At 45.9% G+C, this 16,237-nt stretch overlaps 1 protein-coding gene across 2 annotated transcripts in view; it reads right to left on the bottom strand.

Annotated features, from left to right (window-relative positions):
- LOC135899103 (scoloptoxin SSD14-like) overlaps positions 1-16,237 on the bottom strand; it is a 99,642-nt gene that overhangs the window by 14,697 nt on the left and 68,708 nt on the right. For both annotated transcript variants that reach the window (XM_065428380.2, XM_065428381.2), the window contains 2 exons: positions 11,505-11,662; positions 8,779-8,992 (listed from right to left, as the gene is read on the bottom strand). In XM_065428380.2, the coding sequence (XP_065284452.1) occupies positions 8,779-8,992; positions 11,505-11,662 (372 nt within the window). The remainder of the gene's footprint in view (positions 1-8,778; positions 8,993-11,504; positions 11,663-16,237) is intronic.

Raw genomic sequence — 16,237 nt, 5'->3', positions numbered from 1 at the left:
TTGTCTCAACTAGCGATAGTACTACACGAAATGCTTAAGTGGAAGAGTCGGTAGCTGCGACCGCCGGTATGTGATGTTCGAACATGCGCAAAACCTCTTGGCAAGCGAGTTGTTCCTTCGCTTGAGCAAACCTAGTTGCAGCCGCTACATTTTTAACCAAAGCCGTCTACATGCAAAGAAGGGAAAGCATCGCTCCTATTTCCCCTGCAATGCGTGAGTAATGCGTGAATGCGTGAGTAATTGAAAACGAGGCGCCAAACAGAGCACAACAAGCCGGCATCTGAAGTTGTATTCAGGAGGCCGATTGTATTTGTCTTGGTTCGAAGTGGTTCTATGCCTTCACCACTGATATGCCCAGGGAATGAAACGACAATGACATTGAATGAGAACGCTTCATGCAGCTTCGAAATTGCTTTCGCGACGCGATAAAGAAATTCTTTGAGGATATATGTGTACTGTTGCTTGGTTTTCAGAGCCCTGATGTGAATGTACTACAGGGGCCCTTTGCAGCCTGAAGAGATAATTGTCATTTACTGAAAGGGAGCTGCTATTCAACCTGGACGGAAGCCTACTTGTTTGAACTCATGCTAGCACTGAATGAGCCAGGCAACATCATCTACCGCCTAGAACAAACAGCCTGTTAGAGGCAAACCTGAGGTGCACTTTGTTTAAAAAAACTATCCACAGTGTTTTCCTCCGAATACAGACGTCTTTAGCTCAGAAGCGCGATAAAAATGAATTCCTGGGTGTTGGGCAGTTGTGCTGTGTATATTGTAACGGCGGGTTTGTACGTACGAAGCAGAAGGAAAGGAGCGCTGGAAGAGAAGGAAGACGAGGACTGTTTTTCGGTCTGGTTACCTTGCGTCACGCCTCACGCCTTGTGACATTTTCGGTTAAGTACTAGCTACCTAGTCCGACCACGAAACCTTTCCCTCCAAGTCTTCCTGGCAGTAGTCGGCTTGGCAAACTTCCACCATCGCCACCAGCCATGACCACTAATACAGGTCCTTCAACGTCTACAACTCTTATCCCTTACCGTCCACTTAGCAATCCACGTTCCTACGCACGAAAGACTCGGGAAGGCCTCGATGCATCGCTGACACATTACGAAAGGGTGAGCAAGAACAAGAAATGGCACTCGCAACTTATAAATGTCGTGTTTTGGCTTGCTGACACCACACTCCTTTAGTACCAGAGTCATCATCACCCCCTGACAACCTCGAACACTTCCGGTGAAGAAATCAAACCCTGTCTCGATGGCACCACTGCCAAAAAAAAGCGTGCTGAGCTGACTCTCGGCCAAAGGTCTCAACTTGCTGATGAGACTTGCACCACATGTATTCAGGAGAACCTTATGTTGTGTAAGCAGGTGAACCCATGTATGTCGGAAGACAAAGTTGGCCCTCTACTTAAGGGGATTGCAGAGGACGCGTGTAAATTATACACCTCCTCTGCGCGCTCAGTCTGCGCTCGTATTGTGTATTTCCTCTCGTCCTTCGGTCTGGGTTGCGCTGCCCACCAATAGGAACATGTTGAACTGTGTCATTCGACATTGCTGCATCTTTGAAACCTTGCAGATGCAGCGAAAAACGACCAAGTCGGTCGTTTGCCCAACATAACTATGGTGACAAGCGTTCACGTGAACTTGTCGTCAGAGCTGGCCTCAACGATACGCCAAATCGTGCGTGAAAAGCTACTCCGGAGCGAAGTTCCTTCAACCCCACCACGTTCCGCGAATACCTGCCTGTCGCACGATGCTGCATTGGTGGGCCCCTCAGACCTCGGCTGCCTACCCACACGACATCGTGCAATGATCTCTATCACGAGGTTTCAGAAATTTTTCACCGGCCTCTGACCGGAGTCTGACACCACCACCAGAACCTCTGGCACGCCGTTCCCCATCTCCACGGCCGCGCTCACCGCTGCCACCGCCGGATTTCATTATTGAGTCTTGTCTTTAAGAGAGTGCTTCGCAACAGTGATGTTTCGGTGGCATCTTGCAGGAATGTTCTTTGAAGCGGGTGGCGTATCGCTGCGCCCTGTTAGTGTGTACTGTCGATTTATCCTTAGGCGGTCAACTTTTTACTACCGAATTTGTAATTATATACCACTGCACGCATGGCGTAAATTTAAGCATTGACTTTTTGAAGCGATGTGATGCTACAATTAACTGTCGAACTGAAGAGTTGTTAGCGCACGGCAACACTCCGCCCGGTCTTCTGGAGGACTGCAGCCTCTGCCACGGAAGTTACATTTTCTGTCTCTGAAGATACTATAGTTCCACCCTTGTCAGTTTTCTGCGTTCCAGTCGCTTGTGTCAGCAATACGCACGCTACGTTTGATGCCACTGTGGAGCCCATTCGGTCAGTTCGTGCAAAAAAGAATATTGTCATCCCCGCACTGCCTAGTGCTAGTAGAGTATGGGCGTACTGGTTTGTGGATTTTGAAATATTCTATGGAGCCTGCTCAACTTCCCGACGGCTTTAAACTCGCCGCCTTCCGAAAAGACGCGCTCTTGCCAGTGGATTCACTGGCGGATGCAGATTGACCAGGCGAGGTGGGAATCTTTGGATCTATGGACTTGTGTGTTCTTCGCATGGTCAAGAATTCACTCAGTATCAGTGAGCGCCGCGCCTTGGCCAATGTTCTGTCAAGCCACTTGCCTGTGTTTGACTATTTCCAGTGTGTCAAAGCGCCTTCTATCCCTGCGTCTCGCACACGTCACAGGAACAACACAGGTACGGGGCATCCGATCAGACTTAAAGCCTGTCACCCCGGCAGAACGCAGGGTAATAAATGAACAAGTTCGCAAAATGTTTCAAGAGGCAGCAGCTCAAGAGTCGTGCAGTCCCTGGACTGCTCCAGTGATAGTCGCTAAAAAGAAAGACCGAACATGGAGATTTTGGCTGTATTATCGATGCCTAAATTCGGTCATTAAAAAGAACGTCTATCCACTTCCGCGGATCGAGGATGCTACTGACTGCCTCCATGAAGCCTCATACTTTTCCTCTGTTAGCTTGCGCCCAGACTATAGGCAGATACCGATGGACCCGGCGTACAAAGATACTCGTCAGGGTGACACTCGTTAAAAGGAAAGACGCAACATGGAGATTTTGCCTGGATTATCGACGCCTAAATTCGGTCATTAAAAAGGACGTCTATCCACTTTTGTGGACTGAGGGTGCTACTGATTGCCTCCATGCAGCCTCATACTGCTCCTCTGTAGGCTTGCGCTCTGACTATCGGCAGGTACCAACGGACCCGGCTGACAAAGAGAAAACGGTATTCGGGACGCAAGAGGGACTCAATGAGTTCAGTATAATGCCGTTAGAACTGTGCAACGCCCCTGCAACCTTTCAACGCTTTACAGATACACTTCTGTGGAGCCTAGACTATGAGATTTGCATGTGCTACCTCGGTGACGTAATTTTTGGTCGCACCCTAAGTAAATACAATAAGCGCCTTGAAGTATTCTTCAGCTATACCGAAGACGATGGCATCATTCTGAACTCAAAGAAGTGTCATTTGGGCGAACGAGAAGCATCACTATTAGGTCATCTTCTGGATAAGCGGGGCTTCGGACCTCATTCAAAACAAGACTGAAGCCGTCGAAGTGTTTCAAGCACCACGGCCTGTGAAGGAGCTCCGCACTTCCTTGGAACTGTCTGCGTAATTTCGCCACTTTATTCATAAGTTTGCTGTCGTTGCTTATCAGTTGACATGTCTTCTATGAAAGAATCTACCCTCAGATTGGACCGCCGAGTGTGACACCTCTTTTTGACAGCTTAAGTTTCTTTTGACGTCACAACCTATTCTCCGACACTTTGATCCTTCCATATCAACTGAGACTCATACGGATGTTAGGGGCGTAGGCATTGGTGCTGCACTGGCCCAACATGTCGATGGCAAAAAACACGTTATTTTTTACGCCAGCCGCTCGCTAAGCAAACCAGAGCGTAATTACACCGTGAACAAACCCGAATATCTTGCCGTAACATTTGCAGTTCAGAGATTTCGTTCGTACTTATACCGCCGACACTTCACAGTTGTCAGGGAACGTCACTTACTTTCTTGGCTTGTGAAATTACGTGATCCATCTCTTTCACTTGCGCGCTGGGCTCTTAGCCTTCAAGTCTATTATTTCACTCCGTCGTACAAGAGCGGCCGGCGCCATGCTCATGCGGACTGCCTTTCAAGGATGCCACTTGGTTCCATGGACTACGACGCTGACAACATTGACCACTACCCGCTTCCCTGACATCTGCTGTTCCCGACAGGGACGCATTCAACGCTCAGCAGACGAAGGACCCCTGTTTGCTGCCGTGCTTTTCCGCGACGCAAACTGCTACACTAGCACGCCATTTTTGTGTTCGATGACTCACTATACAAGAGGAACTACACTGCAACTGGTGCAATCCTACTGTTAGTGCTTTCGGAGAGCCTTCGTTCAGCTTTGCTGCGTATCATGCACGCTGACCCCACCCCAGGCCAAGTCAGACCAGTGCGGACTCTGTACCAGGCTAAAGAACGCTTTTATTGGCCGAAAATGCATCAGACCACCTAACTATACGTTGCCAGCTGCACGAAACATCAGCGTCATAAACGCCAGAACAGAGCTCCCACCGGTCAACTTCCACCTGTGCTGCCTCCAAGCTCCCCTTTTGAGCAAGTTGGTCGGTCTTCTGAGCTCTTTTCCACGATCTTCCGTGATTAACCGCTGGATTGTCGTGTGCGTCGACTATCATACCCGTTACTGCGAGACGGCCGGCATACCATCCGCCACTGCTGCAGCAGTTTCCCTTTTCATGACTCCCTCCATCATGCTCCGGCATGGGCCACCTCGAATAATAATCAGCGACCGTGCCGCCAGTTCACCCAAGATGTTGTGGAAGAACTACTAAGCTTGTGTACTACTACCTTCTTACTTTCGACGCCATGGCATGCCCAGAATAATGGCCTTACAGAGCATACCCACCGAGTGCTTACCAACATTATTGCTATGTCTGTCCGTCAAATCATAAGAATTTGGATGAGATTCTTCCGTTTATGACGTACGCATTTAACAATACGGGACACGAGCCGACTTGCTACAGCCCATTCTTTCTGCTCTATGCACGCCCACCCCGTTGTACTCTAGACACCATCTTCCCTTCGCCGACTACTGCTGACAGTTCTATAGCTGAGACGCTCTGTCGTACCGAAGAAGCTCGTAGGCTTGCTCGTCTATGTGCGCTAGCTTCACAGGATAGATCAAAGGCCAGATACGACAGCCGCTACCGCCCCGTTACTTATGCCATCGATGACTCGGTGTGTTTGTGGAGCACAATACGCAAAGCAAAGCACAAAGCTTTTGGCACAGTATGATGGCCCTCTTGCGATACTCGACCGCCTCCGCGAGGTGAACTATAGCACAGTGCGCCTCACCTGTAAGAGCCGACGTTCTGCCCGGACTCAAGTAAAGCATATCGCCAGGCTCAAGCTATCTACTCAGCGCAAGGTCTCCTGACTCGCCCGGCGGGCATCGCCTACACGAGGAGCAGTGTAACGGCGCGTTTCTACGTGTGAGGCAGTAGGGAAAGAGCGGTGGAAGAGAAGCAAGAGGATGACAGTTTTTTGTTCTGGCGGCCCCGTCCGATGCAGTGCTTACGCGCCGAAAATTTATAATGAAAGCACCACGCCTTGTAACAATATTGTCTGCAAGAGCTGTGGTGACCTCAGCTTCGACGGACAAAATTATCATCGCACATTTTGCATCTTCATCTTTCTGCACTGGGTACGGGGTGTGCACGGCGTCAATGCGGATAAACGCAACCGAGCTCATTCCTTACATGCTCCATCCCAGTTATCCCACGCCGATGATTTCCCAAAGTACACGACGGTGCTGACATCGTTCAGCATTGAAGATGGGTAGAAAGATCACGAGTGCGACGACGCCGAACGCGCGGTAGGACTATCGCGATAGTATGTGCAATTTCCTTTGCGGGATGTGGGGCTAGCAGCAGCCCACAGAAGTTGGCGGCTGCGACGTGACGTTTTGTATTAACTTAACGAGAGACGCTGACTCGCGAGCAACTTGTTACCAAAGCAATGAAAGCACGACCATCTAAAAAATGTCAACTTTCCGCCTTCAAGCAGTAGGCTCTCTCATATAAGTGTGGACATGCGATGCCTATCACTAACGGGTTGCACTAGTTTCGCCACCTGGGTCGGTGATATTACAGGACTCGATTAATCAGTGCTTGTTTGTATAGAACAAAACAGGTTTCCCTTTTATATGACCACTAGAGTGTCTAGTGAAAGGCGTGTGCTTATACCTGAAAAGTTCGGCAGCAGTGAAGCAGTTGCCGTCGCTGTTGTGACAGCTTTCCGCTCGTGAGTCATAGTAGTCTTGCCTTTAGTGGCTTCAACGGTTGTCGAGCTTTCGGTACCGCTCCGGCGATAGCAAACCTGAGACACTAGCGGAAAGAAACTTGTCGAACCACCACAGCCCGTGCGGCGACAAAATAGCAGCCACGGTGGGCATGGACGGATGCGTGGCGCTGGCCTAACTTCAGTAACTATTCTCGCCACCTTGTACACTGCGTGTTACATCTTCCCGCGAAATGCGTCCCCAACTGAAAGTGGCGGAAAGCTTACTTAGTCCTGTATATGTTTACCAACAATGTAGCACCAGTTTGCACAGCTTGGTCTTGTGCATATGAACAAGTAATTATGACAAAGTGCCTAGACGAACATTCGGGTGGCACTCTCTATAGCACACAGACCTCTTTATGTAAGCATGTGCTATTGAATTGCTCTTTTAAAGTACTAGATTTTTCTTTGGCGATTAGATGTACGGAACTGTCACAGAAAAATAAATCAAATCCATAGAGTCGCTATGTGCCTCCTCGACACAAGCTGTACAAAGTACAATATTGAAATTAAATGTCTGTCGTACTTCTCGATGCATTCACCTGTCATCAGCATTCTGACTTTGAGAAGGATCACACATCATCTTCGTCTTCGTGACCTTGTGAAACTGGGTTTATTGACACGTATGCGACGAGTTTTCTTATTGGCGTACCTTACCAATAACAAAAGAGCAAATTGGGTGAGGGAACAAACGCGAGGTAATGAAATCTTCGTTGAAATCAAGAAAAAAAATGGACATGGGCAGGACATGTAACGAGGAGGGAAGATAACCGATGGTCATTAAGGGTTACGAACTAGATTCCAATAGTAATGTATTTGGGGTTTTACGTGCCAAAACCACTTTCTGATTATGAGGCACGCCGTAGTGGAGGACTCCGGAAATTTTGACCACCTGGGGTTCTTTAACGTGCACCTAAATCTAAGCACACGGGTGTTTTCGCATTTCGCCCCCATCGAAATGCGGCCGCCGTGGCCGGGATTCGATCCCGCGACCTCGTGCTCAGCAGCCCAACACCATAGCCACTGAGCAACCACGGCGGGTAACTAGATTCCAAGGGAAGGAAACGTAGCAGGCGGCGGCAGAAAGTTAGGTGGACGGATGAGATTAAGAAGTTTGCAAGGACAACATGGCCACAATTCGTACATGACCGATGTAGTTGGAGAAGTATAGGAGAGGCCTTTGCCCTGCAGTGGGCGTAACCATGATGATGATGATGATACGTATACTTATGTATACTTTTCCCGGGGACTGCATTTTACCCGCCAACGAAGTAATCGCTCGGAGCAAGGGGCATGGTTCGAAACTTACTCGGATGTTATCCTTTATTCTAACTGTTCTGTATATTCTCGCCGGTCTTTCAGTAATCACAGTGCATGCACGACGCGAACTGTGTAATTATTTCTTGAAGACGCACGCGCACCAGCGATAACCTTATGTTACAGCCCCTAAACATCAGACAAACTCCAGTTGCTAGGCATTGCATATTAACCAAAGTATGAACTCGACCACTCTGCTGGACCTCATCCCAAGTTTCGACGCAAGAACTTGAAGTTATAAAGCAACAAGTCGACCAAATCCTGCATGGCGACATCATGCAGCCATCGGAAAGCTCATGGGCGTCTCCTGTAGTCTCGGCGAAGAAACAAATGGTTGTGGCTTGCTAAGGTTAAGCCCAGGATGCGAAGCATACTAGCCTTTATTTTATTTGTTGAACCCCTGTTTAGCCTGGTGAAGTGCTGTTGCTTGGCTATATTTGGTTCGGCTAGACGAAGAAACAACTCATGCGTTACTCTGCTTCGCCTTCAAGAGTGGAACGCGACAGCGTTCCCGTCGACCCGCCAAGGGGTGTAAGACAATGGGCTACGGCGCAGCGACTACGCGCCCCGCATTGGACGCGGTGAGTGTCGAGCAATGCAGCGTTCGGCGCGGCAACGAAATGTGCGCCTGAGCAAGAGACGCACGCCTTAGAAACAGCTCGTTTCTAAGCCAACACCGCATTCACTAGAGGCGCTTTTGTACCGCTTTGAAGCATCGTACTCGTGGCTCAGTGGTAGCGTCTCCGTCCCACACTCCGGAGACCCTGGTTCGATTCCCACCCAGCTCGTCTTGCAAGAGTTGAGCCAAAGCCACTTCTCCTCTGTCGAGACGTCACGGTGTCACGTGGTTTCAAGGCGACACCGCCGCGCCTGAGGAGCTGGGTTGAGCTCTCGTAATATGCTTCGCATAAAAGATTTTCCAGTATAAGTCTGAAACATTTACGAAAAGTTTGCACTTTCATATCTGACCGAAACGGCAATATATGAAAATGTGTAATGGCTGCTGCGTTTGCCACGTCTGATTTCGTCATCTTCGTGCACGCCGCTTACCTCAGCCAAAGCCCACATTCCAGGAATTCCTCCTCCGGCTCCCGCCTGGAAGCGGAGGACTCGCTGGTCGTCGCGCTTGGCGAACACGGCGACCATGGATGTCCTAGGCTGCTTGCCGCCTTTAAGACCATTTGGCACGTGGGGTGTCGTTGCGAACGCGCTCATGTAGTTGTTCATGATGAGGCCTGGTACTGAAGCCTTCTTGCTTCCAAACCTGGACGCGTGCCAAGACATGCGTTCTACCGTCTTTCTTCGTGCTTCGCTGCGCACTTTGAGTGGAAGGCCAATCCCTCTTAATCTCGTTCCGCTTACGTTTAGGCGCAAAGTGCAAAAAAAATTCAACATATTCTTACCACTTACTTGTGAAAGGAGCTTCGGGTAAAATCACAAAACACAAGATTCTGCGTTCGCTATGGGTCATATAAGAATAAACAGGTGAAATTATGGTCCTGTAGAACGTTAGCTCTTTTCTGCAACCGTTTTACAGGTATCTGTACCAGTTTTTGAGCACATAACAGCGAAGGGCGGAAAAAAATGACGAAGAAGGGTACATCCATGGGACGGGCGCAAAGTTCGCACTATATTTGAGATATTGAAAGCGGGACTACATGAAGACACTGCAAGTCAACACCTGTCACACAACTTTCATAAACTGCACCTATTCATTTGAACAATCTTCCACACACTTGTAAGTTAGCCGGAGTTTGTCCAAATTTCGTATGTGAACCTTTTTGATATATATTGAGGATCAACCAGACAATTAGATTCTTTCACTTACGCGCCGCGCAGGAATACAAAATACGAGAACCATTGAGCAACATAAGCGGTACGTCTTTGAGTTACAAGACGTCCATAAGCTGCAGCAATTTCAAGGAAATTGGAACACTGATAAGAAATTTTTCGTTACTATAGCTTAAAAAAGAAACTTAAAAGTCTGTTTTACTCAGGATCTCTTGTATTTCATGAGTTATTGTTGAACGTATATCCATATCACGCATAAAATATTCGCAGACATGTTTTACGTATTCCTGAAACCAGACTGGAATATGTTTAAGAGTACCAGCAGAGCCCATTAGCAAATACATTGAAACGGAGATATGGCTTTGCTTGATATACCTATGGCCAGGTTTCTAATGCGATTTATTTTTAGGTTATGATTATTTAAGCATATAAACAAAACAAGAAGAGAGGAGCCATCAGTCCAAAAAAAATGTCTCCATGTGTAAAAAACGTTCTTATTCCTTCACTCATTCATTCAGGTATTGACCCTGAAAAAGGTCGCCATCGTAACTACTTTGTTGTTACACTAGTTACTTCTCTTATCTAACCCGGCGTTCACATACTTATGTACCTAACACATATTAAAAAAATTGGTCATTGTAGTTAGTACATCAGGGTCACACTAGTTACAGCTTTTATCTAACTCATATTTCATATACCTTGGAGTAACAACACATACAAAGAAAATTACCCAAAATTCACTAATCACCCTCAGAAATATTACTATACAGGTAATCTTACAATTTACAAATTTCAGCCGGTGAGTTCCTGACGTGTATCTACTTGGAATTCCAGTATGACACCAGATGGGATACATGTGCCACCAAATTCAGCATAAAAAACGGGGAATGCGGTAGATGGAAATTCAAGACGATGAGCAAAACGCGAACTAGGTGAATGCAGGATCCAACGTTTCGACAAGGGGACTTGTCTTCTTTTAGGCGACGTATGCTTTCCTCGCCACAGTATATAGAGTTGGGGTTCTTCTGAAGGGGAGAGGGTGTGAGGTGGGAGAATGCGGAAAGAAGGGAAAATGTGTTAGCCTGTCGAATTGAGAATAAACGAGGAAAAATGTGTTCGTGGGTCGAATTGCGAGTAAATTCAGCATAAAAATACGCTGTCATTCGCAATACTTATTGGAGACCTTTTTTGTATGCAGTGAAGCAGAGACTATCTTAAATGTTCATGTACTCCTTTCCACACTTTCAGAAATGTCTCAAAACTTGTCATCCCGAAAATTAGTTTCACGCGAAGACATTATTAGTGGATTTTTTTAAGTTGTTCATTATACGTTTCGATTTCTCGTGGTAGTATTGACCGCCGCTTCGAATATTTCACCTCACGGTCAAGAAGTTTGCTTTCTGCAACAGATGATTTGTAAACATTTTGTAGAACTGAAAGCTAAACAATCGGTATGCATATGGCTAAATTTTTTGTATTACTAACTCTACTCTTACCTACTGCAGCGGTACTAACTAGTAAATAGTGACACATGGACTTGTTTATCTTTTACGGAGGAGCGCTTTTGATCGTCCAACGAATGTTGTCGCTCAGCGTAGGACGCACCCGCATGTTTTTGGAAGTTTCTCGAATGTTATCGATGGTTCTGCTGTCACCGAAGTTTGTGTAATCTGATTTCATGTGTGACGCGAATTGTGTAGAACTTTCGGAAAGAAACGCGGGCACCACCGATTACTCTGGAACCTTCGATGACTCCCGTATAAAGGCTGACGCGCTTGACCCACAAACGTTTGCCCCACAAAAGGCTAGTTTCTTCATTCCCAGTTTTTCTGCTTTCCTCACCGTCACTACTGCGTGACAATAGTGTATCATAAGTAGTAGGTACAATGGTATTTTTAAGCGTGCTTCTTATGAAATAATCAGAGAAAAACAATCTTCCAGAATTGCGGCAGGGTCAGCACCTATGCAATTTTTTGCGAACTTACGGTTCGTTGATGCCGGATATGATAGTCACGGCTTCGAAACCCTTGATTATGGACAGGTGGACACCACCGTAGTCTGGAACAATCTTGTGCTGTGAGTTCTTTACTGTCCTTCCAAACAAAAGGCTCTCCTCTATTTCTTTCACAAGTTCCGGAAAGCCCTGCAAGGAGCATTTGTTGAAGTTTGTTACAGAAGAAAAACACGCGCAGATATTGAGTGTTCATAGACGCTGAGTACGCGGACCTGTTTTCTTCGGGATCTCTTATTTACTGAAGTGGCCACTTGCGTTTGTTGTTTATTCTTTAAAGCTCACATATTACGAAAAGTGATTTTGTCAAGTGACGCGATTGCACCTCTTCAAGTAAACCTAAAGAAGGAATAGTGTCCTCCAATACTGCAAGTAATCAACCTAAAAAGGGGCATATATTCTCAGCTCTTCTAGAAACCTTTTTTTAAGAATCTGTTCAAAACGACTGTCAATGCACATTTGTCCATAGTTATAAGTTCCATATGTTCTTATCACAGCAAATGAGCACAATGTTACTGTCTACTTCAAGCATCACTCCGCAGTCTCGTGGATATCAAGACTATGTTGCTCCGCGTTCAACACATGTCTGTGTCTTTATAACATCAGTGTATTGACCCTCCCCTTCATACAGAACAACATAGCATCTCTACCTTTAGCAGTTACCAATAAAACAATTCGGCCTAATTTATTATAAATAGGCACGATATAGGTGGAAGTGAATTGATTTGAAAGTGAGAGGGAGGTATTTCTGGAAAATTTTCATTTAGGTACACGATAATGGAGAATTTTTTTTTTTTTGGTGCAGGGGATGGGGAGGACCAGTTCACTGATTTTGGACGCGTTTGTTAAAACCAAAAAGAAGCGTCCACGTTCAGTGACTGCAGTGAGTACATTTTCTAGGATATATATTTCTTATTCTAGAAAGGTGCAAGATATTCAGAAACACAAGTATGTAAAGCAACCTAAAATAAGATGACAAAGTTGTAGTGTCCACGCGACATTATGTCAAATGCGGGAAACATTCATGGATTATACACAGCTTCGATACTTCAACAATTTGAGGATAGGGCTTTTGCACACTTAGTCTAGTATTGCATACTTTCCTCTATGAAAGCTGCACTCAATGCTGCCGGCACCGCATATAAACGTACATTCAAGCCCGTTAATACAGGACAAAACGCCGGTTACCTGCTGGTCATGGCTGTGTGTGGACGATGGGCAAACGGGGCGTGTGTATGTGGCCCTGCCAAATTGGTGCCAAAGGATGTGCGCCAACGCGTTGAGAGAATGCAAAGAAGCAAAAGCTGTAACGAGCGGAGATGGTGATGCTAACTGCCTTTAGGAGAGCAGTCTCAAAAGCGAAAGAAAGGGAAAACGTGGAGAGACCAGATACACTAAGGAACAAGTAGTCACCTGTGTGCCCTGTTCAGAGTATTGGATTGGCAGAAAGGAGAAAAGAATGCGCCATTGGAGAAGGATGAAAATCATTGCGTGACCTGGCTGAAGAGTCCACTGCTGTAACTGGTATTTGTTGCCATTTCGATGAGCCGGCGATATTATGCTACTGTGTTTGTGTTGAGGAATCATCTGGCCGCGTCGATGAAGGCTGTCAGTGATCTCAATAATGTTACTGTAAACTTTCAAGCCAGTGCAACCTCTACAACATTTGTATGTGCTGCAGCCACACAGGGGTGATCAGTGGCGGCGGCAGACATGTGCGCTGGATTAGGCGGGTGCAGGTGTGCGTGCTGCACCACAGTGAAGCAGCGTCGATTCAGCAAGTCGATTATCGCTTCTCATACGCTATGCTTGCTAAATGCTTCATTCCTGGCATCGCATCGTTTTGAGCCCACAAATAACGGATGTCGTCAATTTAAAAGTCTTTACGCCTACTACGGACACCCGTATACGAACACGCCCATCAAAGTTTTGCTGTGTCAACTTGCCTTAACTGCAAGCTAAGATCCGTTTCTGTTATGTACAAATGCATTATTTCAGCAATTTTTTCTTTTGTAGCCTAATAACCTAATCGTCAAAATTTCATGCGCGAATGTGTATTTGCTCCTGCATTTAGAGCGTTGATGGTAAGCCCATGTACGGTTTTAAGCAAGATATATTCTGATTTTATCAGGAATTTGCGCATCGAGAAAGGAGTTCATTGCATTTTGTACTTGAAGTTTGTCAAAGGACGGCAACGTTTTGAACGATTTCTTACTGTGTTACATAATTTATTCCGTGTAGTGTGTAGATTTCCGAAGGTTTCTTGCTTTCCTCTACAATACATCGGGTTAACTAAAATTCATAGCGCACTTGGCTCCGTGCATGCTTCACGCGCAAATGATCATTCACCTCCCATGAAGCAGCAGCTCCGAAGTGCCAGTTTGCCCTAGAAGCATAACCACCCACGCATGTCTCGGAGATGAACTGTGCACTCGTTACGCGTAAAAGAGGCGAAGTTTTATGGCACTGGCAAAACTCTGAAAGTGTGATATCTGACGTGCAGTGTAGCAGTTTCAACTTCCATGGCAGACTGAAAAACATATTGTTTGCAGTGCATGCGTTATCTCGTATTGTTGCCTAAAAACTGCGCTGCATGGCAAAAAGTATTGTCAAATGAGAGAAAAATATAAACAAAGTGGACATTTTGCATTTTGTGAAAATATGTAATGTTGATTTTTCGCTATAGGATATCAACTATGCTAAACATATATAGCTTAAAAAGACATGTCTTAAGGGCCTGGATTTCAGAAATTGTCAAATTTCACAATTTTGTCATTCCGATCTGAATATTTTTGTATGCAGGATTAATGTGCCACGGGGCTACAGTTGTAACAACTCCACCAGAGAAAGCAGAACCCCCGGCTCTCCAGTGAATATTTAGAGTAGCTCAGAGCACTGTAAAGCGAAGGCCAGGAATTGATGTTCATTGCAGGGAGCAAAGATCATATGCCTATGATTAACCACAAGAAGAAAAAAGCTGATAATTTGAAGTACATAAGTGGGGTGGAGCTGAGCAAACGACGTGTTTGCAAGATTGCTCTACTGGTGAAAACAATTCGGCAGGTAGATGCGCTGTAATATCACCACAGTTACAGAAATATTCGGGAGCCATTTCACTCACTTAGATTTATTTCTCAAGAGTTCATAGTCATTGACCTAGTTTAGGTGAGTGTGAATGAACGAAAATGGAGTTGAATGCCAGTTCGTGTAAGGGGGAAGAAATTAGTGCGCACGAGCGCCAGCTGACCCGATGACCTGATTAGTAATTACTTACAAATGTTGACAAATATGCCTGAAAAAACAGAAGGCCATGCGCGGGGATAAGAATTTAGAGAGATCAGCTTTATGGGAAACCTATTCTATGTATACGGTATGTAGAAAACACAACTGAACGTATTTGACTCCTTTTTCTAAATTGCTCATAGCATTAAATCTGTTCCTCCATATTAGCATTGCTTATTACATTGTTTACAGTAGGTATGGGGTCATTTAATTCAGATCAAGTAGGAATACATTTGGTTGTTAATAATGCAAGTGAAATTCAAATTGAGTGCTTTAACGTTAATGGCTAGACACGCTCATATACCATTCAGTAGGTGAGTCGAGGTATAAAAAAGGTAAAGAAATGTCCGCACAGCAACAAGATCCAGTGTACTGAAGCAGCTTCACACATGTGAAGTGGCCAAGCAATGTGAGGTTGTTGCGGACATTCTGGACAATGGTTCTCTTTTCCAACATGCCGCAAATATAGCGCCTTGGAGAGTGGTTTGCTAGGTGCACCAAAATAAAGGCAGTCACGTTAAAGATCTCGGATCCTGTTCTGGCTCCATCAGGACTTTACGATAAACAATGAGACAGGTTTCGCGCAAAATTATTTTTGTATCGGCTTTCACTAGCTATTGAACATAGCTCTACCAGGGCCTTGGTGAAACAGCGTCTCGCATTGTCCAACAGCAAGTGAAATGTCTTATGCCTTCCGGGTACGACCATCAAATTAAGGTCGAGGGGTCATCAGGACAAAGGAAGTTGGACATCTACGAATACAGTAAAGGCTCCTTTCTCTATTAGCGTCCCGCTCATAACAATTCCCCTTAGAAATCTGTACCATCATGCAAACACTGCGACATCTTAACAGGGTGTGCTCAACAAGGTTGAATTTCTTATGTTGCTTGCCTCTCAGGAGAGATCTTATTTCAAAGATGTGCATTTTTCATGAAGCACCCATTTTGTTTCTCACACACGTGATCGATCTTTTTATTATAACTACGAGGACTTAGCTGTCTAAAGCCTCCATAGGTAAAAAGGGTATATGCACTTTAATAAAACAGGCAAGATACTTCACAATCAAGTACAGGGTATATAGAAGTGTAACAATACATCCGGGACACGAGTATTAGAACCTTTCAGGACAATGATCGTTCCTGACCATCCGGCCTCCATGCGGACGCACTTCATTGCCTTCACTTCTTTACCAGGGTATTGTCGATCTCATGACAGGCCGCTCAATCAAATGTCAGTTGTGAAACTTCGGATAAAAACCGACGACACCAGCCCGCTTGACTGACAACCCTACCGCGTCTCTTCTGCTGACCGCCAAGTCATACTGAATGAAGTCGACAAGATGCTTGCCCAAGATATCATTCAACCTTCGTGTAGCCCTCCGGCTTCTCCGGTCGTGCTCGTGAGAAACAAGGATGAGAGCTGGCA

The sequence above is a fragment of the Dermacentor albipictus genome, chromosome 7 (genome assembly GCF_038994185.2).
Source record: "Dermacentor albipictus isolate Rhodes 1998 colony chromosome 7, USDA_Dalb.pri_finalv2, whole genome shotgun sequence".
NCBI classification, from domain to species: domain Eukaryota; kingdom Metazoa; phylum Arthropoda; class Arachnida; order Ixodida; family Ixodidae; genus Dermacentor; species Dermacentor albipictus.
This window is presented reverse-complemented; position numbering and strand designations above follow the sequence as displayed.